At 49.6% G+C, this 22,986-nt stretch overlaps 2 protein-coding genes across 7 annotated transcripts in view; one reads left to right on the forward strand and one right to left on the reverse strand.

Annotated features, from left to right (window-relative positions):
• The window catches only part of ALDH16A1 (aldehyde dehydrogenase 16 family member A1), a 48,962-nt gene extending 41,325 nt beyond the window's left edge, over window positions 1-7,637 (reverse strand). Inside the window, exons 1-2 of the mRNA XM_063138495.1 lie at window positions 6,762-7,637; window positions 2,532-2,917 (exon numbers count right to left, since the gene is read on the reverse strand). Of these exons, the coding sequence (XP_062994565.1) occupies window positions 2,532-2,917; window positions 6,762-7,611 (1,236 nt within the window). The 5' untranslated portion in view covers window positions 7,612-7,637. The remainder of the gene's footprint in view (window positions 1-2,531; window positions 2,918-6,761) is intronic.
• Window positions 6,338-22,666, forward strand: PIH1D1 (PIH1 domain containing 1). Of its 6 annotated transcripts, none has more exons than XM_063138498.1 (12): window positions 6,338-6,423; window positions 10,305-10,362; window positions 12,679-12,797; window positions 13,208-13,274; window positions 14,977-15,162; window positions 16,352-16,413; window positions 17,074-17,158; window positions 17,252-17,348; window positions 18,291-18,341; window positions 19,728-19,818; window positions 19,938-20,081; window positions 22,369-22,666. In XM_063138498.1, exons 3-12 carry the CDS (start codon window positions 12,705-12,707, stop codon window positions 22,414-22,416), a joined length of 924 nt encoding a protein of 307 aa, XP_062994568.1. In that variant the 5' UTR covers window positions 6,338-6,423; window positions 10,305-10,362; window positions 12,679-12,704; the 3' UTR covers window positions 22,417-22,666. The 6 variants fall into 6 exon arrangements, with proteins under 6 accessions (XP_062994568.1, XP_062994566.1, XP_062994572.1 ...); XM_063138496.1 differs by lacking the exon at window positions 6,338-6,423 and adding an exon at window positions 6,797-6,900; XM_063138502.1 differs by lacking the exon at window positions 6,338-6,423 and adding an exon at window positions 7,956-8,184.
• Window positions 22,667-22,986: the final 320 nt, after the last annotated feature.

Consider the following 22,986-nt stretch of genomic DNA (forward strand, 5'->3'; position numbering starts at 1 on the left):
TTATGTCATGAAGTCCTCAGCATACATAAAAAACGATGCCGATTGAACCACATTCTGCCAAGGCTTACAGTACTGTAGCTGCGTTTAGATACTTGCTGAATAGGTCTACAAATGGAGGGATCACTCACTTTGCATGCAGAGTTAATCTCCAAGTTCAAGTTCAACTCTCTCAGGTACATTCGGAAATCTTCTAACTGGAAACGCCAGGGTTTGAATTTGGCACCTTACTTATACACAACACGTGCCCTAAATATTAAACTGCAGGCGCAACCTCGAAGGGCAGCATCAAAACACACAAGTCCCCATGTAGAATGTGGCACACTGAACCATCAAGCAACACAGTCCTGAGGGGCGGCCACAAGACCACAGAACATAAAAAGAGGGTGGGCAACTTGTGGCCCTCAAGACATTATGGTCTACAGCTTCCATCAGCCCTAGACAGGATAGTGAACGGTGAGGGATCATGGGAGTTGTAGGACAAAATATCTGGAGGGTCAGAACTGGCCCAGCCCTGACATGGAGTCTCGCCACCTTGCTAGGTCAACACAGCTTCTTTCGGAAAGTTATTATCTAAACGCAGCTAAGGCGAATGGCAGAATCCAGTTCAATCGGCATCGGTTTTTATGGATGCCGAGGACTTTGTGGCATAAAACAGAATAGGTTAAAAATAGTTAGCTTTGTTATTAAAGCTGCAGTGTTTCGACCAGGGGTGGGCAACCTTCTTACCCCAAGGGCCGCATAGGGTGGTGGGTAGCAGCTCAGGGGCTGGTGGGTGTGGCCAAAGTTCATGTCCTCCTTACCCCCGCCCCCCCCGACTTCCTCCCATTCTCTCCCCTTCACATCCATGGGGAGGACTAGTGTATAGGAAAGGGAGAATGACCTCCCCCAGTTATGTAACATCCTCTCCATCACAACCCACGCTCCCCTGGACCTGTGAAACGGTTGTTTGGCACACTGTGGTGAACGTGATTTACAGGAATAAGGCGGTATTCCGGGAGGACACTCTCCTCATTCCGCCCTCCCTGATGACTGGACTGGCAGAATATGGGAAGCGTATTTCTCATGAGGAGAGCGGCAGACGTGAGGGAGAGTTTGGCGGGGCAGTTTTGGGACAGGTGCCGAGAACTGCACACAGCCCACAGACAGCTCACATGCGGATTCCTCAATTAGATTGATGATGTAAATAAACCATTAAGGGCGGAATCCTATGCATGTTTAGACAGCAAAAAGTCCTGTGCTGGGAGCTATAGCCTGGAAGACACCAGGCTATGGAAAGCTGGGCTAAGATTAGCTTAGAGCAGCATCCCCATTATCTATCCCCTTCCAGATCTGATGGACCACAAGTCCCATCATCTCCACCCAAGCATACTGGCTGTGAATGATGGGACTTGCAGTCCAGTCCATCTGGAGAGTGCCAGGTAAAGGGGAGGCTGGGTTAGCAAGACCACAGAGGTCATAAATTCAGAACTGTTCACCTGAATCAACAACTTTTGTTTACCCAGCCAAGGAGCTCTGGGATGTTCCAGCCGTGTGTGTTTTGGGACCACATCCTATCTCGGGTCATTCTCTGGTCACTGTGTGTTTGCCAGGGGTTTTCAGCCCTACCCACCTCGGCATACTGGAGACAGAGACCAACTGTGCAGGGAGTTACAAGGTCGTGTCAAGATAACTTACAGAGGGGAGGCAATAACCCGCCACCAATAATCAACAGGTCTCCACCTCTCCTCCTTTAAAGGAAAAATAAAAACCCAAGGCCCTTGCATCAGGATAGATGTGGTTAACAAACAAGGATTTCAAGGCTAAAGCCATTTAAGAGAGCAGTTTGAAAGGCTCTGAGAAATGCGTTCTCCGAAAGAGCAGAAAGAGGCTGGGTAAGGCTGGGGACCCTGTAGCCTTACAGGTGTTGTCGGACTCAAACTCCCATCATCTGACTATTCCCCATGCCAGCTGGGGCATATGGGATTTGGAGTCCAACAATGCCTGGAGGGCCACCGGTTCCCCCAATCTGCTGTTGAGTATCAGCATACAAGCCAGCATGTTGCCAAAGGTGTTTTTAATTGGCCTGGTGCTTCCCCACCCCTCTTCCCTCCCCATTCTTTTCCTTGCGTGTTGTGCCTTTTCAGACTGTAAACCTGCAGGCAGGAACTGAGTTTCATCAATTATATGTAAGCCAATCTGGGAGCCTTTTTGTTTGAGGAGCGGCGTAAAAATACTTCAAAGAAAGAAAAAGAAATGGCTTTTATGGCTATGTTTGGAACTGGCTGGTTTTCATTTTGAGTTTTAATTAAGGTTTTTTAAAATAATAATCTGTATTTCATTGTGGGCCGCCTTGAGGGCCATTTTTCTGGCGGAAAGGCAAGCTATTAAATAAATAAATTCGGACTTAGGGGGTTCCTCCAGATTTTGGGGACCTACATCATCGCTGGCCATTGCCACATTGGCTGGGGCTGACGGGAGCTTTACGCCCAAACCTTCCAGAGGGACCCAGGGTAGGAAAGGTGGGGAGCACCCAATGGGTTAGCACAGGGAACCTTTAAGAGAAGGGGCTCTTGAACCCTGGTGTTCTTAGGAGGTTCGCCTTTGGTGTCTTTGCAGAGGTCCCTGTTCCAGTTCTCATCCTTCACGGGCCGCGGGCCATTCGCCTCCTTCTCCTCTGCCACTGCCTCCTTCTCCTTCTGGCTCTTGGCCCACATCTGCCGGATCCAGTCCATCTCGGCGGTCCAGAGACGCCTGTCCTTCTCTCGCTGGGCTTTCTCCTCCTCCCACAAGCCCTGGAACAGCTTCTCCCGTTCCCGGAAATGTGTCCGGATGTCCCGCACCAGCTCGTCAAATTTGTCATCTCGGGGTCTCTTCCTCCTGTTCCGAAGCTGGGCCAACTTTTCCCGTGTGCTCAGCAGGCTCCGTGGCCTGGAAAAAGCTGGTGGGCGAGATGGAGGACAGGTTATTCAAAATCACAGACGTGGCAACCAAATCCACACCTTCTGACTCCCAGAGTACACAGCACATGTTCAATTCAAACAAACAGAATCTTCTATAAGAATTCGGTAGTGTAAGGCTTATTACTCGCGATTTACCAGACCGATTTTGCTCCTTTTTGTGGTAAACTGAAGTTTGAGCAGTGTAGATGTGCAGAAAATTTTGAAAGCTCAAAAAGGTCCAAAGCTAAAGCTTTAAGATCAATTTCTTCCATGCCAAACAGGCAGGACAGCCCTCCATCAGTGGGATAACCGACAGCCCTGCCCAGCCAATCAGTGTGGTGCAAAGGAGGGCCCTGGGTGCAGCCACAGCTTTAGGCTGTCACTGCTAGTGAGGGGGGGGAAGGGGACAAAGGGAGCCGATTGGGAGGGGGCCCCAGGGAGGGAGAGGAGCCACACCACATGCAAATTTTGGAATAAGGGTGAATTCCTTATGCATGAGCCACATTTTTCATGAGCCTCTCATGAGGGGTAAAAAACCCAGGAATGCAGCAGAACTACTAGCACTCATGGTGACCTGGTCTTTACAGTAGTATATCACAGGTGTGGAACGTCAGGTCCAGGGGCCAAAGCCAGCCCACCTGGTTTCTCCATATGGCCATACACACTTTCCCCCAACCACAGGTTGCTTGGCGGTTTCCTGGCTCTAGTGAACCCCCTTACCCCCGTTTCAAAAAGTTGAGTTCTCTGCTAAGGCTTAGTTACTGGAGAGAACTCAACCACTGGAATGGAATTCGGGTCTGGAGCTGAAAGAGATGCTGCATCCCTATACAGGCACACTCTAATGGTGGGTTATGGTGGCTATCTAGCCAAAACAGGAAACCCCAAGGTAGAAAAATCATCTGGAAAAAATAACCTAAGGAGGCAAAAAAAAAAATCCCCCCAAAGTTCAACTGAATGCTAAGCTGGCTCAGGGCCCCCAGAACATCAAACCCCTGTTTAAGCATTGGGGGGAATAGAAAATTTCGGGGAATGGAACAGAGTAGCCTCCCCCAATGCGGTGCCCTCCGTAGATCCTGGACAACAAATCCCATCAGCCCCAGCCAGCTGGGGCTAATGGGAGTTGTAGTTCAAGACATCTGGAGGGCACTGTGTTGTAGGGAGGCTTCAACAGAATATCCTGAAAGAAGGCATGGCACCCTGAATAGGAGCGCTCCACATCGCCATGTTTTCTTGCCTGGTCCCACTTGAATTCTTAAAAGTGGCTTCAGTGGACCACAGATTTAAAAGAGGCAAAGCATTACCTCCTTTACCTGGCACAATGCCACTGTCAGCAGGAGGGAAGGGAATACCCCCCCTACAGATTTTATATAAAATAGCACCACCATCAGGTCAGGTGACAAACTACACACGCAAAACCAGCATAAGATTCAACCATCCCTGTGGCAGAATCGACTGACAATCATTTCTAACTAGGCTTGCTGTTTCCCCCCTTCCCTGCTGACAACTAAACAGGGAAGTTTCTGCAAAGTGGAAGAGAGTCAGTTCTAAATCCCCCACCTCCCTTCTGGTGTACCAGGACCAACTTACCTACATAATATGAACTAGTTACTTTTGTGTCCTAATTGGTGAATAAGAATCAGAATCAACCACCTTCTTTACATTCTCCCAGAAAATATTTTAAAACTGGAGTATCTTCTAAAGATACCCCAAGTTATAGAACTGTTGTTTTTTTAAAAAAATAGCTAGATTTAAAATAGGGTGTTGAAAATGACCTCATAAAATCCAATTTGTTCTGTTAACCTCGGGGTGGGGAAATTGTGGCCTTCCAGATGTTGTTGGATTAGCTATCATTCCTGACCACTGCCCATGCTGACCATGGCTGGTGGGATGTAAGACACAGCAGTGTCTGTTTTAACGCAGATCTCTGTGCACATGCCTCCAAAGGAGTTACTGACTCTGGCTGCAAAAACCCGCTGCGTGCTGAAGCTCCCTTCTGTTTCCAAAGAACCCAGGAGTCCTGCACCACAACGTCAGATAATCCCTCGTGAAAAAGGTTGTGCCCTAGCTCCTACAAGTTACATGCAATCCTAGAGGTGCACCGATAATTAACTAAGAAAGCTTCCAAAGGCCCAGCTTATCACAAGGCCCCATCATTGTCACAGTGAATTTTGGGAAATAAACGCTACCACATCCACCTAGCCAGGGCCGGTGCCAGACTATTTTGCACCCTAGGCAAGGCGTGCTACTTGCACCCACCCACCCCCAAAATTGCCAACTTCGTTTTTTAAGAACAGTCGTTTTGTAGAAAAAATAAAAAGCACAAAACTTGAACTTATTATGTTTTTTTCTTGAAAAAGCTAATTTGTATAAAACAAGGTCAGTACTGTGCCCCTCTGAGGTCTGTGCCCTAAGCGGCTGCCTAGTTGGCGTAATGGTAGCTCCAACCCTGCGCCTAGCAGGGGCCCTCCACCTTTTTATTTGGCCTGAGAATTCATGTTTCTGGTACCTGATTTGTATTCAATGCTCCTCCAAATATGCCAGAGCGGCAAAAATAGACAGCAGAATAACTTTGAGGGAATCAACTTATACCAGGGACAGGATACACAATCATAGGGTTAAAGAAGGGTGGGGATTTAGACATCAATATTGGCCACAATATCATTAAGATATTGATGTTATTTTTATTTATTTAATCTCTTTTTTTTTTAACCCAGGATTGGATGCACACAACCCCCACACACTAGAAGCTTTAGGGACATGAAAACTCCTCCTATTTAGAACTTTACAATCCTTTTGGTCGCTCCAACACCCAGACCATATGTTATGTTGAACCTCGGGGGGGGGGGGGGGGAGTTGAAGCGGACAAGTTGGAGAAAAGGGGTTTAGGCCAAGGTTCCCGGGAGAAGAACTTGGTACCCAGCAGAAGGCAGCTTGAAAGCCAGATATGCACAGTAAGGATTCTAGAAGGCAGCGATGCCTGGTGATTTCCAGCAGGAAGATGAAGGGAAAAGTTAGCAGATTTAGGGAAGGAATTTAGCACCTAGGGAAAGAAGTGAGCCGGCTAGAGTTTATAAGGCTCTCAGAAAAGGTAGTTGTGCCTAGGGGTTTCATCAGGAAACTCTGGCACTTGGGACTCCCTGCTCCTCAGGTAGCTAGAGGTTTCAGGAAGGAAAATGCCAAGCAGCCAGGTTTTCCTGAGTACCCCTGAGAATGGAGGTTTAGTAGGCTCTCCAGCCCCCACAAAAGGCAGGGATGGCTGTCTTAATGGGACTCCTGGGTCCGATTGCTACAGGGCCCTGAATGGGTTAAGGGGAGGAAAACAGGAGCCACAGCCAAGTCATGCAACTTCAAGAAGAGCAGGTGCGCCTAGGAGCCAGGACTCCGGGCGGGGGGGGGGGGGGTTTCTTGGCCAAAGCTGCTACCATGAGATGGAAGGGGGTTCTCTAGGCAGGACATGGGAAGAGTTGGAGTGCCAGGAGTCCTGATGCCATGCTGGGGATGTGAGGTGTGGTAGTGATCAAGAAATGAGATCTGAGGGACCTTGGAGAGGGAAGTCGGGACAGGTTTGGGGCACAGCCAGGATTCCTGGGTTACAGTGGGAGAACAGAACTGAGCGTGTCAAGCCAATTCTGACAGCCAGGGTGACAGCCAGGGAGACCGAGGCTCCAATTTACCTGGGAGTAAGCCCCACTGGATTCCATGGGGCTGACTTCCGAGTAAACATGCAGAGGATTGCAGTGTTCGGGATGGGCAGAAAACCACCATTCCTGGATAAAGGGTGGGGGTCAGCCGCTGAAATGCTATGCCTTTCTCCACCCAAAAATACCACTCCCCTCCACTCACCTCTCCTGTTCAGCCCGGGCCTCCAGGGAGCCTCCAAATGCGCCCGGGTCTCTTGGCGAAGGAGAGGGTCCTCCACCCCGCTGGGTCCAATGATATCCCGTCTGGGGGTCTCCACGTGGGCGTCTTCCTGGGCATAAAGGTAAGGCCCCCCTCCTCCTCCTCCTCCTCCTCCGTGGGGGCTGGCCTCTTCTGGCACGGGGCTTTTCTCCTCCTTGACGATCCCCCCCGCGACGTGATGGTGGTGGTGGTGATGGAGGATCGGGTCTTCGTGGTGGAGCAAGCCCCCAGCTGCTTGCGAGGAAGACGAGGAGGAAGAGGCGGCGGCGGCGGCGGCAGGCTCGCCTTGCGGGTCCAGATCGCTGCCGTCAGTGACCGACACCTGGGTCCACGCGTACTCGTCCTCCTGCAGCTCCTGATCCGGATCGAGCTCCGGATCGCTCTCCTCTTTGATCACCACCTGGCACCACGGAGCGCCGCCGGTGCCGCGGTTGCCGCCGCCGCCGCCGCCACCCAGGATGGCGTCGAGTTCGTGGAAGAAGCGGCAGCGCTGTCGGGCGATGCCGTCCTGCAGCTTGGCTTGCTTGTAACTCTTCTTCAGGTCCTTGCCTTTGGTGCGGCACTGGTCCTCGTCGCGGAAATAGCCCTTCTCCGCCATGCGCTCCGAGATCCACTGGTAGACGTCGGCATTCCGGTGGCACCGGTTGAGCTGCGCCTGGATGCCTTCTTCCCCCCACAGGGCGAGGAAGTCCAGCGTCTCCCGGTGGCTCCAAGTGGCCGCCCGCGTCCGGGGCACTTTCGGGCGATCCGCCGTCTTCGGGCCCAGGAAGGAAGAAGGGGAAGGCGAGGACATGCCGGGAGGGGGGACGGGGAGCAGCGGGGCGGGCAAGGACCAGTAATAATAATAATCGTAATAATAAATGGGGGGCAAAAGGGGAGGAAAAGGGGTACCCCCACCTCTGTTCAATCAAGAAACTCACCCCGGTGCACGCCGGGATACTCCCCCCTCCCTAACCCAGAAGACTGAGCGAGGCGGAGTAAGAGGGGCGGGTACCTCCGCGGTAGCACGTAACCCGAGGTGGGACTTACTGCGCAACCATTGGCCAGCGCGCCCGTGGTATGCATATGACCCAGATTGAGGCCGGGACGCTCGGCTCCGCCCGTTCCAGCGCAACAGCGCCGATCCCCGGCTTCCATCCCGCGCCGACGAAGAGCTCTTACCTCCCAGGGAACCCAGGAGTCCGAGCGCGCCTTGCGCCTCCCTAACTCGCTTCTCGTGGCTCTTGCGAACAGTCTTTACGCGCGCCCCCCTCCTCCTCCTCCCAATCCTGCACTCGTGAGAGAGAAGCTGGCGCTTGCCGTATTGTGCAGCGAGAGGCGATATGCAAGGGAGGGGTGGTGTTAACGGTGTGTATGCGGGGGTGAGGTAGGTCGGGTTAAATCTCAGCGCAGCAGGAGCTCTCTCGGGAGGGGAGCAGGGGGGTGAACGAGATGGGACCTGGTTGAAGAGAGAAGCCAGCACTGAGGCTCAACGGAGGAGTGAATCGGAACTAGAGGGGCGTGGGGGAGGGAGGAAGCGGGCCATTTGAGCCATTTGCCCCAGGTCCTTGCAAAGCACAGGGCCAGCTCTGCGGCGGCTCCTTATGCGCGCGTCCCAACACCAGCACATCTGTCCCAGGCCCCATAAACCCTTTGGACAGCCACGGCTCCAGTTTCCTCTGCCGAGGGGCAGCTGAGGGGATGGTTTGGCGCCAGTAGGGCTCCCGAGTTCTATAAAGAAGGGGGCGGAACCCAACTGATTAGTAAAGGCAGACTCCTCTGAGTTTTCACGCGCGCTCCATCAATCCGTTCCTAAGTTCCATTCCAAAAAAACCCAGGCTTGTTTGTTTAAACTAGACTTTTTGAACCTGGCTGGCCAACGATTCTCCCACCCCCTTCGCGCACACGCATGACAGGCAGATCATGAACCCATCCAGCCAAGAGCGCTGCTGGCTCAGCACAGGAGCGAAGGTCAGGGGCTGACGAGCCAGATAGCCAAAGTGGGTAGGGGCGGGGGGAGAACGAAAATGCGGGGCAAAGGGTGGATTGTGCCGGAGGGGGGTGGCGGGAGGGAGAGGAAAAGCCTTCCCCAAATCCCCTTCTTGCAAACAATGTCTGCTCCCTACGTCTCCTTGCAGCCCCAATGTTGATCCCTGGTCTCCTGGGATTCTGAAAGCCGCGGGATCCCACGCTCTCGCCCTGGAGGACCCAGGCGTCCGGGCATCCCCTCCAGCCTATTTCCCTTACCTGGGCTATCCCAGTGCCCTCTGGGACTGGCCCATACTCCATGGAGTTGTAGATATCGTACACTGGAGGGGCCCCGCGGCTGCTTGCTGGTGCTGCTGAGCCAGCCATAGACTCTGCCCTGGACTGCTCCCCCTTCCTTGCCAGCAGTTAGAAAGCCCGTCGCTGAAAAACACTCAACTACCTTCCCCTTTAGAGGGACACTTCCGGCCTCCCATCTGCCATAGAGACCAGGCAACTGCAGAGAAGGGACAATATGGCACCATAGAGATATAGAGGGAGGAATAACATACCTCATCCTTATCTCAGAGATAGAAAAATGCGGTCACTACAGACTTTTAACAAATCCTTCCAGCCGGCGGAGGGACCTTCTGATTGTTTTTATATCAAATTAAAAAAAGGATGGGGGGGGGAATAACACCTCCCCAAACTGAACAAGGTGGTTATTTTTGATGCCATTTCCTCACCATTTTGGCTACACCAGCAAGGGTGAGACTGAACTGCAACAAAATGTTGTAGTTCCACCCCACCCCTTTTTCGGTTCCCACAAAGTCAGTATCCCATGTCTACCACAGAGGCAACTGTTTGTGCAACTGTCAGGGTTGCTAAATATTAGTGGTTGAGTTCGGAAGACACGCTAATCAACTGGGGTGTGTGTGTGTGTGTATGTGTAATAGGAACAGACTGGGAAACAACTGTTGATTAGCGTGTCGTCCGAACTCAGCCAGGATTTTAAAACGCTGCTTTGGAAGTTATACGAACACACGCACACATCGGAATTCGTTTTGGTTCTTGGCTGTCCTGGATTTCTAGCCAAAGAGATCCGCACACATGCACACTTCGGGTTGCAGCAAAGATAAACGACCAGCGTGGTTTCACTCCAACCCCCGCAAAGCCAACGTTCAACTGAACGCCTTGGCTGAGTTCGGACGACACTCTAATCAACGGCTATTTTCCGTTTTGTTGCTATTACCGCCCCCTGCCTCCCGTTGATTAGCGTGTCGTCCGAACTCCGCCTCTGTCGATGTCTATACTCATCCTTAACTCTATGGACTGGAGTATATCTATCTATCCTAAACAGAGAGCATAGAGATAGGAAGTCTGCGGTAGAGAGATCTCAACTTCCGGTCTCTTATCCCAGGGCCAAATCGTGGTGCGGTTGAACGGTCCAGGTAGGCGTCGTACGAGGAGGTAAACAAATTAAGCTGGAAATATTAGAAACGAAACAAAAACGACTCTGAACATTGTGATGTTTTGTTGTAGATCACGTCCAATCATTGATGAAGCGCGGCATTAAAAGAGATAAGGAAAAAGAGGCAAGGCAAGTATTTTTCTTTTCTTTCTTCCTTTGCTGTAATCATTAAGGCATATTTTCTCCAGCCCGATCGTTTTCTCTGTGATTAGTGCAGCGACGATCAGGATTTGTTTATTTAATACACGTCTGACTTGATGTACACATCAAACAAAAACAACAGTGAAACTCAAAGCATCATAACGTCACTGGGGCAATTATTTATTCATTCATTTATTTCAGTGCTTGCACGAGAGGTTCCTTTCCTTTCCTTTCCTTGCTTTTTATAGTACATTTTGGTTGCAATCCTGGGAAGAAGTATCATTGAACTTGCTTCCAAGTAGACATGCATAGGATTGCACAGATATATATTATTTAATGGGGTTTGCTTCTATAGCAACAATGGAAGTTTGATCCTCTTAGAAAGGAAGCAGTACTTGATAGAAGCTGAGGCGGGAGTATTTGTTTCATAGCAATAGGAACAGGAAGTAGAAGCATCAACAGCATAAAGGGATATCTTAAAAGGTCTATTGTTATGGAAACAGCAATCCTTGGGGTGCAGTTGGATTATCATGGGCCTGTTTTCAAATCTCACCCCGCTCTGCTGTGAAGATCACTGGGGTGACTTCAGGCCAGTTGCTTTCTTTCAGCCTTGCCGATTGCGCACGGTTGTTGTACCGTATTTCTTCAATTCTAAGACGCACTTTCCCCCCCATATAAACATCTTTAAAAACGGGGTGCGTCTTAGAATCTCAGGCATGTCTTAGGTTTTTTTTTCTGTTGGTGGTACTGAAATTAGTGTGCGTCTTACAATTGATGGCGTTTTACAGTCGAAGAAATACGGTAAGCATAAAGTCAAGAGTGGGGAGGTAGAGCCGCCCTGGTCTCTTTATGGGGACAGGTGGGAAATAAATCAAGTAGAGAAATAAATCAAATGTATGTTGGCCTGTTCTCCTTGGAGGTTGGGTAGGATAGGAATGTAATAAATAACTGAGCTAGGAGGGTTGAGGGAGACCAGTGGCGTGAAAGAAGAATGTGTGGGATCTGTCTAGTATCGCTAGTTTTGCAGGGAGGGCAGGGAGTACCCATGTGTCTGATGAGAGTTTATTTTGTGGGTTTCATCTGGAGTTGTGTGATTGTTCTTTGTTATAATATCTATAGGATGTGTTCAACAGCAGTCAAAGTGCCTTGTTGCCTGTGAAAGACAGGCAGGTTTATTATAACATTTGATAAATCAATCAGTCTTTCAGGTAACATAAAAATGTGCTGTGGGCTTTGTTCACCTTTGCCAAATCTGTATTTGACTGGAGGGAAATAAAGGGGCTGGTCCTTGTCTGAGATCCTTGACTAATGGAAAGATCATATGCACCACATCCAACTTCTTTCTGAGTAATTAAGGACACAATCCTATGTATGTTTACAGAGAAAAATCCTACATCTCTCAGCATTCCCCAGCTAGCCATGCTGGTTTGGGCATTCTGGGAGTTGTAGACCTTTTTTTCTTTCTAAATATGCATAGGATTATGCTCTCATAACTTATTTAGACCCTGCCTTTCCACGAAAATTAGCGCTCGAGGCAGCGAACGATAATAAAATACAGATAAAATTTTATTTATTTATTGCATTTCTATACCACTCAATAGCCGAAGCTCTCTAGGCAGTTCACAAATGTAATGAAAACAGCCTCATTAGTTCCAACACGTCAAGTGAACCAGAAATAAACAGCACCCACCGGCTAAAAATCTAATTCAGTAAACAGGACTGCTCTGCAGTCAAAAGCCTGGCTGAATAAAAATGGCTTTGCCTGCCAGTGAAGAACAATCAAGACAGGGCCAGCCTGGCCTCCTTTGGCAGAGAGTTTCAGAGCAGACTAACATACCTTCCCCTCTAGATATTATAGCAAAGATTCATAGGTAAGCCATTAAAATAAAAAGCCCTCCATGCTCTGGGTAGTATTTTCTTCCCAGATCTGACATTCTGTTGCATGAAGATTCACAGTCGTCTTTACGTTTTAGCATAGGGATGTTCAACCTTAGGATAGTGGGACAAATTCGGGGTTTTCCAGATGGCCATGCCTCCTCAGCCTGGCTCCAGCACCTTTTCCCTGACCGCCAATCATTTTGTAGTATCCTGGGTTTCGTGTGTTCTTTCCCCCCATTCTAAAATGTTGAAATGCCTCCCATAAGGCTCAGTTACCGGCAGTAAAAGCTTTAAGCTAAAATATGCTAGCATTTTTGGTATCTTGGTCCCGTCCCTTTGGTTGCACCCTCCACTGGAATGCTCCCCTTCCTACCTCTGAGCACACCTGTTTTAGAGCTTAGTTTAACTCTCAGTTTCATCTCATAGCCTTTCTGGGGTCCACCAGCACCGGCATGGCATCTATAATCGACAAGTCTCTGCTATCCACTGAGTTGCAGGAGGGAGAGGAAGATGAAGAAGAGGAGTTCCACCGTCTCCTGCTCCAGGTGTGCTGAGAACAAACTGTCTTCTGGCCGGGAAGGGAGGCAGAAGCGAGTCCTCTGGGATGGAGTATTGGGTCCGGTTATAAGTGGCCTTTCCCAACCTGGTGCTTTTGAGGTGTATTGAGCTGCAACCCCCATCATCCCCAGCCAAGATGGGACTGGAACATTGTCTTTGTGGAGGATGAACATCTTCTGTTTTTGTTCCTGCTGTGACAGCTGTTGTAAGGCTATTTTCAAGCAGATAATTAGCCTTTGTAATAAGATGCAGCTATTTAAAAAAACAAAATTCACATATAAAATCCAACAACAACCCAGTAATAAAAGAAATAAACTCCCATGGAATGAAAAAGAGCTGGCGTATAATGATAAGAGTTGTAAATGTATCCAATCTCTCTCTCTCTTTCCCCCACTAGGCATCCCAGAAAATCCAGAGCTCAGTGCCCTCTCTGGTGGAGTCCAAGCCCATCCGCCCGCTCCCAGGTAAAGAAAGAGCTTAAAAAGCAGAAAAGGTGACTGATGCAAAATTATAATGCAAGGAGAGACTGAAAAGTTTCATGGTATCTGAGGAACTTCTTAGATCGTCCTTTCAGATGTGTTGAACTCCCATAATCCCAGCCAGAAATGGCTGGGGATGATGGAAGTTGGAGTCAAACACCTCTGCAGGGCACCAGGGTTGGGGAAGGCTGACTTAGATCTCCTTGGGATTTCCCCCCCCCCCCCCCCCGCTTCTTCCTTCTTTATTTGTGTCTGTTGGAGGAAGAAGAATGAACTGTGATGCTACGGGAGGGTATGGGTTCAAGGAGGGGCACGAGGAAGTGGGATGTGGCAATAGGAGGCATTGTGCATAAGGAAAAGCCAATGAAAATTGTTTGTGACAGATGTCAGATCCGGTGAGGCAAAATCGGTGTGGAGGAGCAACGTAAAAAACGGTCTGTGGCCAGCAGGAGCAGATTCGGTAGTTGCTTAGATAGAGGGGTGGGCGACTTGTCCGGCAAAACACCTGAAGGGGCACAGCTCCCGTCTTCCCTCACCGTGGGCCCTGCTGGCTAGGCCTGATGGGAGTTCTAGGCCAAGCCATTTGGAGGGCCACAAGTTGCCCAACCCTGGCTTAGGTAAACTGACCTGGAGGCTTTTGTACTTCCCCCCTTTTCCATTATTATTATTATTATTATTATTATTATTATTATTATTATTATTATCATCATCATTTCTATACTGCCTATAGCCGAAGCTCTCTGGGCAGTTTACAAAGATTAAAACGTTCAACATTAAAAAATCGCTATACAAAATTTAAAACCATAAAAACAGACAACAGTCAAGGACAATATGTATTTAAAACGACTGTGAACTGTCAGCCAGGCCTGAATATAGATCTGGGGTCAATTAAAAACTCAGCATATGCTGTTAAATGCCTGGGAGAAAAGAAAAGTCTTGACCTGGCGCGAAAAAGATAACAATGTTGGCGCCAGGCAGGCCTCGTTGGGGAGATCATTCCATGATTGGGGGGCCACTACTGAGGAGGCCCTCTCCCTTGTTGCTGTCCTCCGAGCTTCCCTCAGAGTAGGCACCCGGAGGAGGACCTTAGATGTTGAGCGTGGTGTACGGGTTGGTTCATGTCGGGAGAGATGTTCTGTCAGGTATTGTGGTCCCAAGATGCATAAGGCTTTATAGGTTAAAACCAGCACCTTATAGAGGTCAGGAAGTATAACCTGACCTAGCCGCTCCGGCCTATGGCAGCAAGGATGCTTCCTTGCTTAGCCTCCCTGCAGCTCCTTTCTTTTGTCTGAGCTGGTTGTGGGAGTCACATGAATTCCCGACTGGCTTACCACTGCAGGTTTGAATCCCGGCTCTAGGAAGTCTGGTCTGCCAGCTTCACTGGAGCAGCTTCCGGCTGGGACATAGGAACATTGGAAGCTGCCTTATATTGAGCCAGACCCTTGGTCCGTCTAGCCCCATATTGTCAACACTGACTGGCAGCAGCTCTCCAGGGTTTTAGGCAGGATTCTTTCCTCGCCCTGCCAGGGATTGAACTTGGGACCTTCTGCATGCAAATCAGGTGGTCTATCACACTGAGCTCTGCCCCCACCCCCCATCCGATACAGGGTAGTGTCGTATAGTCTTGCCGCCTGAGATTATGCATGGCAAATCTTCACCTTGTGTCTTCTCCCCACCCCTTTCCCAGGGTTCTGCCTTAAAACCCGCACGAGTTCTGGCGAGAAGGTCTTCGTCAATGTCTGCAGGTCCTCCCACGTCCCCCCACCTCCCGACCTGACCAACGAAGAGCTGGCCTGCCTCATCGAGTCGGAGAATGCCTCTACCTTCCGGATCCCAATGAGCCTGGGAGAACCCCATGCGGAAGTGGACAAGAGTGAGCGTCCAGATTCTTGCGGGTGGGGAGAGGACGGGCCAGGGGTGGTGGTGGCGGGTTGCTTTAGGCCTGGAGCACGGGGGCCTCACTCCAGTGGTGGGCAGGGCCAAGGGCAAAAGGGGCGGGGCCAAAACACCGATATTTTAGCTTAGAGCTTTTACTGCCAGTAACTAAATCTTTGGAGAGGCATCTCAGCCTATTAGAATGGTGCAGGAGCGGGGGGGGGGGGGGGAATGCACAGAAGCTGGGAAACTACCGAATGATTGGTGGTTGGGAGAAAGTGGGCGGGCCCAGCGGAATGGTCAATGTCATCTGGGCAACTCTGGAGGGCCAGATTTAGCCCACGGACTTGAGGTTCAAAATCCCCACCCTAAAGATATTCATCCGAAAATCAATACAGGCATCATGTGTAGTAACTGCTTGATAGACTTACCCTGTGGCAGATACTTTGTGGATTTGTCTAATTCCCCGTTTAAAGGCACTTCAAGCTAGGGGCTAGTCACCGCATCTTGCAACACTGAAGTCTGTAAAAACTGGCCAGCCGGATTTGAACCAGGTATTTAATCTTCTGCATTCCTGGCTTAGGCTAAGCATCAAGGCCTGGAGCAGCAGTTATATAGAGCCAACTAGGCCCCCATTGGCTCCTCAGGTCACGTGGTCTCTTTGTATTGATGAGCAGCAGTACCGTTTCTGGCCATTTCCGGTGGTGGCGCTGCAGCACGTCAGAGAGCCTGGTCCAATAATTCCCTCTCCGTCTGAGGGAATCTGCTGAGCCCTTCTGCCAGAATCCATGGGTCGGTCTCTCCGGCGTTTTGCAAGGAGGATTGCTGGGAATTGCCGGCACCCTCAACACACTGGCCCGCTTTTCATTTTTGCCCTGGCTGTTCTTTGCATGTCCTCTGTTTCCCAGAAATGGGAATCTGCAGGTGAATGCAGCCTCCTGAAGAAAGAGCAAGTTTCAGGGTCGAAGAGGAAAAGTTTTGAAAACGCTCAGATAAGCAGTATAAAGACACGTACCATTTTTCCCTCTGTGCCTGTCTTCACGCAAGTGCCTCCCTGGAAAGGTGGTCCCAAGGGGACGCACCGCTTCAAGGCCCACCGTGAAATCAAGGCCAATTCATATGCCTTGTAGGCTTTAGGAGCCGTCCTCTGTTCTTCAGGGTCAGTCTAACCCCCTTATCCCTTCCAGGTGGCAATGGTTGCACGGCGTACGACGTCACCATCAGCACCAGCTTTTTCAACAAGATGGAGGTGAGTGCCTCCTTGAATGTGAGCAACTTGGCTCCTAGAGCTGGCTGTACCACTTGGGGGCAGCGCTTTGACCATGGCAGCACAGGGAGGGACGTGTCTGTCAGGGATAGTTAAGGCATGGCCCTGGGGTCTTGTACATTTTAGCTAAGATTCAATTAGAAGTAGTCTGGAAGGCTTTGAGCCTCTTCGGCCTCTGGAATGTTACAATCTGTGCGAATTGATCTCTGATGCGTTCTCAGAGCAAGGATGGAAGTGTGGTTCTGCTCCCCGCAAGCCACCTGCTTGCCTTGGCCTTGGTAGAGAAGCTGTCTGTGAGAAATTGATAGAGAAAGGGTGGTGGTGGGGATTGCAGAAGGGTCACCCAGAGTCTCAGACAGTGATGGATCCAAACAGAGAGGTTTTCCTGGAATGCAGAGCAGATGTTCCTAGCAAAGGCTCCTCACCCTTGCACCAGCTTAAAAAGGGAGATGTAGCCCAGACCACTTGACAGCAATGCCCTTGTCCAAATAGGGTGACACTGCTCAGCCCACCAGGATGATGCTTCAATCTGGGTGACCCTTCTGGAGAAAAGGATTGTGGATCTCAGGAGAGCAGGATTTAGCCCGTGGGCCTGGTTTTCCCCAGCCCTAACCTCTCTTGATTTCCTCTCCCTCTGCCCAGACTAACGAATTCCTCAAAGAGTTCTTCATCACAGTTGCCTTGGAAGGATTGTCGGAAAAGTACAAGATGGATGTCAGCAACCAAGGTACAGGAAACCGGTGTTTCCATCCCTTTGGGCCTGGCTGCCACTTTGGGCCTCTGCAGCCAAGCTAACGCCGCTGCTTGTGTCTCCTTCCAGAATGGCGAATCCTGAAGAACAGGAAGTTCATGGGCTCCATATCAGAACAGACGATCCGCACCAAATCCAAACCCATCATCCAGGAGATGGAGAGCAGGTGTGGTTTTGGATGGCAGGGGGTGTCTCCTTTAATCCAAACCTCCTTCTTGTATTGGATGGTGGGGGTGTCTCCTTTAATCCAAATCTCCTTCTTGTATTGTTAGATTAGTCAATGCCTGAATGATTAAACCCTCCTTTCCACGTATCCATACTGATTAGTGTGCCAAGAGGTCTGAAACAGGTCCACTGATGAGACAACTGCTACTTCTTTCTTCTTTCTTCTCCTTTAAAGGAACAAGGGTTCACTGGTTGCTAAGTGGAAATTCTGGCATCCGAGTGGTTTGGGACACCTTTACAAGAGAAGAAGGGTGGCAGGAAAGGAGAATGAAGTAATGGAGAGCCAGGGTGGCCTAGTGGTTAGAGCGGTGGACTGGGAGTTGGGAGATCCAGGTTCTAGTCCCCACTCAGCCATGAATCTCACTGGGTGCTTTGGGACAGTCACTGATGCTCAGTCTAACCTACCTCATAGGATTGTTGTGAGGATAAAATGGAAACGACCATGTGAGCCACCATGGGTTCTTTACAGGGGTGGGGGGAGGCAGCATATAAATGTAGTAATAATGATAACAAAAACAACTAATTAATAATAATAACCCCCCAAATATGGGTGAAGGTTCATATCGTTTCGATGGTTAGCCTTTTTTCGCATTAAAGTTCTTTCCATTGATTGATTGATTGATTGATTAATTGAAATATTTATTGGCTGCCTTTCAGGGCAGAAGCCCTAAACTGTGTAGTTATTCTTCAGCTTTGTCAGGTGGAGAAGGGGCTGCTTGGCTGGCCAGGCTCCCAGATGAATAGCAGGGAGCTGTGGGTTCGAATTCAATGGGGGCTTTGTGAAGCTGCAGTGGAGAGTTGCTAGTTTGATCGATCCTTTTGCTATTAGAACCAAGTCAGCTCAACCAGAAACTGTGTGTGTTGTTCTTGTTTTTACCTGTAGCCAAATCAAGGAGAAAACTGGTCATCTTCTGCAGCCATCTGTGTCTCAGAGGTAGGATGAGGGCTGGGATGGGTGAAACATTTAACATGAGGGTCGAGGTCAGGGTAAGAGAGAAAGAGGACTACGTCGTTTATGGATCAGGAGGATGGGTGTATGGTTGAAAATGGGTCGGACTCAAGTTTGGACTGGTGCAGTGTGGGCCTGCCTTTGAAGACTGGCTAGAAAAGCTATAATTAGTGCAAAACCAGTGGGAGCTGCAACAAAATGTTGCAGCGTGGAGTGCTGCTGTTCAGAATTCTAGCCGCTCCATTGCGTTTCCCCTTTCCCTGTTCTCAGTGTTCCCTGCCAACAGTCAGCCGCTGTTGAACATTTTGGGGGGTTGCCCTCTCCACTTTCTTTTTCTCCTAAAGAAGTTTTGAACTTCTGCAAACCTTGGGATTCCCCCAGGCGTGCTGAGCCCCCCCACCCCACCCCCTTGTGCACGGATGGTGCTGTTTTTGGCTTTATAAGCAACAGAGTATAAATCTTCAAAATAAATAAATGGCACTCTTAGCCTGAACACTGGAAATCGAGGGAAACGATACTGCTGCTAGATTAGTGTGTACCTTCTTTGTGCTTGGACAGTTCTGCTGGCTACCAGTACGTTTCCTTGCTGAATTCAAATTGCTGGGCCTTACCTTTTAAAGTCCCGTGTGGCTTGAGACCTGAGTACAGGTCTCAATGTTAGTTTCTGAATGTTAGTTTCTACGTGAACTTGCTTGTGCCTTAAGATAATCCTCGGAGGTCCTTTGCTGGGCATCCCTACCATCCAAGGGGAGGCAAGTGGAGGGAAAAAATGCTCTACAACTCCCATCATTCCCTAGCCAGCATGGCTGGCTGGGGAACGCTGGGAGTTGTCTGGCTTTTTTCTATCTAAACGTGCATAGCATTGCACTGTAAATAAATCACCGTCAGCTAGAATAGGCAGGCTATTTCGTCTCAGAGGCCCACAGCTCTATCCTGCCCTGCCCTTTCATCTGGAACCAGTTGTCCACTGCTTTTTTTTTTATGAATTAGGTAAACAGATCGGGGGTGTACATTTTATCAGAGCCTGGTTTCTCCCGCTGCTGGGGCATCCCTCCTCCCCTGCTTACGGGCCCGGCGATGGCCGCCGACTTAGATTTCCTTAGATGAATACATGGAGGATAAGGCTATCAAGGGTTATTAATCGTGAGGCCCGTATGCTTCCTCCAGCATCGGAGGCAGTCTGCCTCTGTATCCCAGCTGCTGGGGAACACGAACAGCGGGACAGTGCTCCTGCTTCTGGCCTTCCCAAAGGCATCTGGTTGGCCACTCGTGGGAGCAGGAAGCCAGACAAGGTAGGCCTTTGTTTTGATCCAGCAGGGCACTTCTTCTGTTCTCATCTCTCTCTCTCTCTCTCTGTGTGTTTTTCCTCAGCTCTACCACCGTTCCTGAATTCACCATAGTTGCTGAGCCCTCTCTCAGTCACCCTGACCGCCTAGTAGCGAAAATCAGCCTCCCTAAAATGGTAACGTGGCAAGCGTGGGGTTTCTGGGCAGGTGTCCCAGGTAAAAACTCCAGCCCCAGCAGTGGGGTGATCTAACAAGCTGTAACAAGTTCTCAGTGGGATTTCCCCCCCCCCCTTAGGTCTCGGTGAGATCCCTTGAGCTGGACCTAGGAGAGGATCGAATTGTGTTATGGGGACACCCCAGCCTCTACCATCTGGACATCTTCATCCCCTACAGCATTGACCCTGAGGAAAGTAGGGCCCAGTTCCACCAAGCAACGAAGGTGAGTGATTGAGACCATCTTCCTCAAACTGGTGCCACCCTGGTTCTGTCTGATTCTAATTTCCATCATCCCCATGTTGGCTGAGGATGATGGGAGTAGAAGATCGGTGGAGAGGGGGCAGCCATTCCAGAGACAAACCACTAAATACATTGCAGTATTTACTTACCTTTAGTACTTTAGTTAAATAATCATTTTAAGGAAATGACAAGTAGAATATATAGTTAATGTAGCCCAAACATGCACAGCTCTGAATTTTGGATCACCGTTCACTACAAAACTCAGTGTTACTGTTGTCAGACTGGCAACAGTTGCTTTCCCAGTTCTTTCGGTCTATCTGCCTATTCTCTTATTCACTATTTATGTATCTGTAATATTTATATACCACTTAATATAATAAAACTCCTAAGGGCACAATCCTAAACATGTTTAGACAAAAAAAAGTCCGACAACCCCAGCTAGCCATGTGAATGTAGTAAAGGGGGTCTTATACGTTGAAGCCAGAAAGCTGGGCCGTGTTCAGAAGACACCTTAAACCATGGCTTTAACCATGGCGAGTAAGGCCTTTTGCTTTATTCACCTTGGTTAAAGCTGTGGTTTAAGGTGTCTTCTGAACACAGCCTGGCTTTCTGTCTTAACCACCACTTGTACATCCATAAAATGTCCCTTTTTTAAAAATGAACCCTTTAAAGATTTTTCTCATGTTGATGGTTCTAACTCAGCCTTCCCCAAACTGGAGCCTGCCAGCTGTTTTGGACTACAACTCCCATCAGCTCCAGACAATACGGAAGTGATGTTGAGAGTTGAAGTCTAAAATATCTGATGGGCACAAGGTTGGGGAAACTGACGAAAATATTTCGGTGGTAAGATTGCCTCTTCTTTCCATCAAGATAGACATGCAATCTCAGGACTCTTTTTTCCCCCCAATCCTCTTGGCATGTGACCTGACTCCTTTTCTCGAGTCACCTGGCACCATAATCCCCTCAGGCCCTTCAGCATTATTTATCCATTCATTCATTGCATTTTTATCCCACCCTTTAGTCAAAATGGCTCCCAGAGCGTGTTACCAAGATAAGGAATAAGACAGACCCTGAACGCCAGCTTACAATCTCAAAGCACAACACAAAAGGAAAAGCGATTGGGGAGGGCAGAGGAATAAAGAAAATCCAGGCACTAGATGTTTAGCTGCAAAGTTCGGCAGGTTATAGAGTTTGACTAAAAATGTAGCTAAAAGTTCTGCACCTTACTAGCTCTTTCTTTCTGCCTTGCTGTGGTCTGGGTAGGCAGAAGCAGGGGTTCTGCTCGGCATTCCCAGCTTGGAGCCAGCTTTGATTTTGAAACCTTTGGATGCTGCATTTCTACAACCCACCCCCTGCCCAGAACATTTGTCGTCAAGCTTGTGGTTCAACCTGACAATACTGCAGTGTTCTGTATAGTTACAGCCAGCACAGTTGGAGTGGTGGATTCCAGAGTGGGCGGTGGGGTTTTGGCTAGCTGAGTGACGCGCCTCCGATTCCTGAAAATCCACAGCCGTCCAAAAGCTTAAGTGCCACCGAATCTCTCTGAATTCTGCAATTTAAAACCTTTTAAATTCTGAAACCAGTTGGGTCATTTCAAGCAACCCGCTGCTGATTTCCATCAGGTTTTCCCCTCTTCTGAACTTTTCTTTGTCACATTGCTCTTTGGGGATTTGGGGGATTTCCCCACCTTTTCCCCACCTTGCTGCTCTCTGGGTATGTTAGTCCACAGCTCCTATCATCCCCAGCTAGCATGGCCAGCTCACAGTCTTTATTTACTCGTAGTTAATGATGCCCATCCCATTAGATGTCACCTTGCTGGGAGCAGGAGAAGCCGCTTTACGCCACGTCACCTTATTTGTCTGTCTTGTCCAGTATTGCCTGCTGTGACTTAGGGGTGATGGGAGTTGTAGTCCGACACACCTGGATGGTACTAGGTTGGGGAGGCTGCCCTAACCACTACACCACACTGCTTCTACCGGATTACCCTGGTCATTGTCCAGAAAGAATGCATTCTGCTCTGAAGCTTTTTTAATTTAAAAAATAATAATTCTGCACTCAGGCATTCCAAATTCTGCGATGCGTCCATTATTACGCAATTACAGTGTGCACAAACAGACCGTGAGGCAGCTTCTTCTCCTCGCTGTTGAGTGGCTGGATCCAGCCGGCTTCTTCAATGTTCCCAATAAAATACCTGCCCGGTGGATTGCAGCAGCAGCAGAGGAGGGTGGTCTAGCTTCAAAACTTTCCCCCCTTCTTCTTCCCCATTTCAGGTCCTCACTGTGCTGATGCCCATCCAGCACCCGCTGCTGTTGCCCTGAGCATCAAGGAGAAAATTTGGAAGAACGGTCGCCCTGCAGGCTGGGACCCTGTTGTGAGGACGTGTCTAGAGAGCAGCGCCGTGGAGGATACACTAGGATGAAGAATGGAGACTGGAGGAAGTGGTGGGGCTGGACTTCCTGTCACCGGAACGGGGCTGGACTTGTGGGGACTCAGTTGAGGCCAGCGGCAGCCTCTCTAGCACACCAGCTCTGTATCCAACACGCAAAATAAAGCACACGTTGGACGAGACCCAGCGCTTGCTTCCATCTCCTCCCACGATTTGTATTCTCGACTTCCCGTCCACCCACAGCAGCTGCTGTTCTTTGCCACTCTCTTTCTAATTCTCCATCCGTTTATATGATCAGTTCCTCTCCGCTCCTGTGACCAGTTTAACCCCCATTCTTTGTCTGTCCCATTGGGGCTGCTCCTTCCTCCCCCTTCCATGGGGGGCCTGGCTCCTGCTTCTCCTTCTCATCAATGAAAATGGAAGCCCTGAGCCCAGCGAAGCCTCCTGCTCTACTTTCAGCAGAATGTGATGGGGAAGGTGGTTGGATCTTGAGGCAGCAGAG

This window comes from Elgaria multicarinata, chromosome 11 (assembly GCF_023053635.1).
Source record: "Elgaria multicarinata webbii isolate HBS135686 ecotype San Diego chromosome 11, rElgMul1.1.pri, whole genome shotgun sequence".
Taxonomy (NCBI): domain Eukaryota; kingdom Metazoa; phylum Chordata; class Lepidosauria; order Squamata; family Anguidae; genus Elgaria; species Elgaria multicarinata.

What these genes read in the sequence shown, in the direction of transcription:
- PIH1D1 (XM_063138498.1), top strand. Translation starts at nt 12,705, where the DNA reads ATGGCATCTATAATCGACAAGTCTCTGCTATCCACTGAGTTGCAGGAG. An exon ending in GATGGATGTCAGCAACCAAG is followed by an intron (nt 17,159 to 17,251) that starts GTACAGGAAACC and finishes GTCTCCTTCCAG; the next exon opens with AATGGCGAATCCTGAAGAAC. An exon ending in CAGCCATCTGTGTCTCAGAG is followed by an intron (nt 18,342 to 19,727) that starts GTAGGATGAGGG and finishes GTTTTTCCTCAG; the next exon opens with CTCTACCACCGTTCCTGAAT.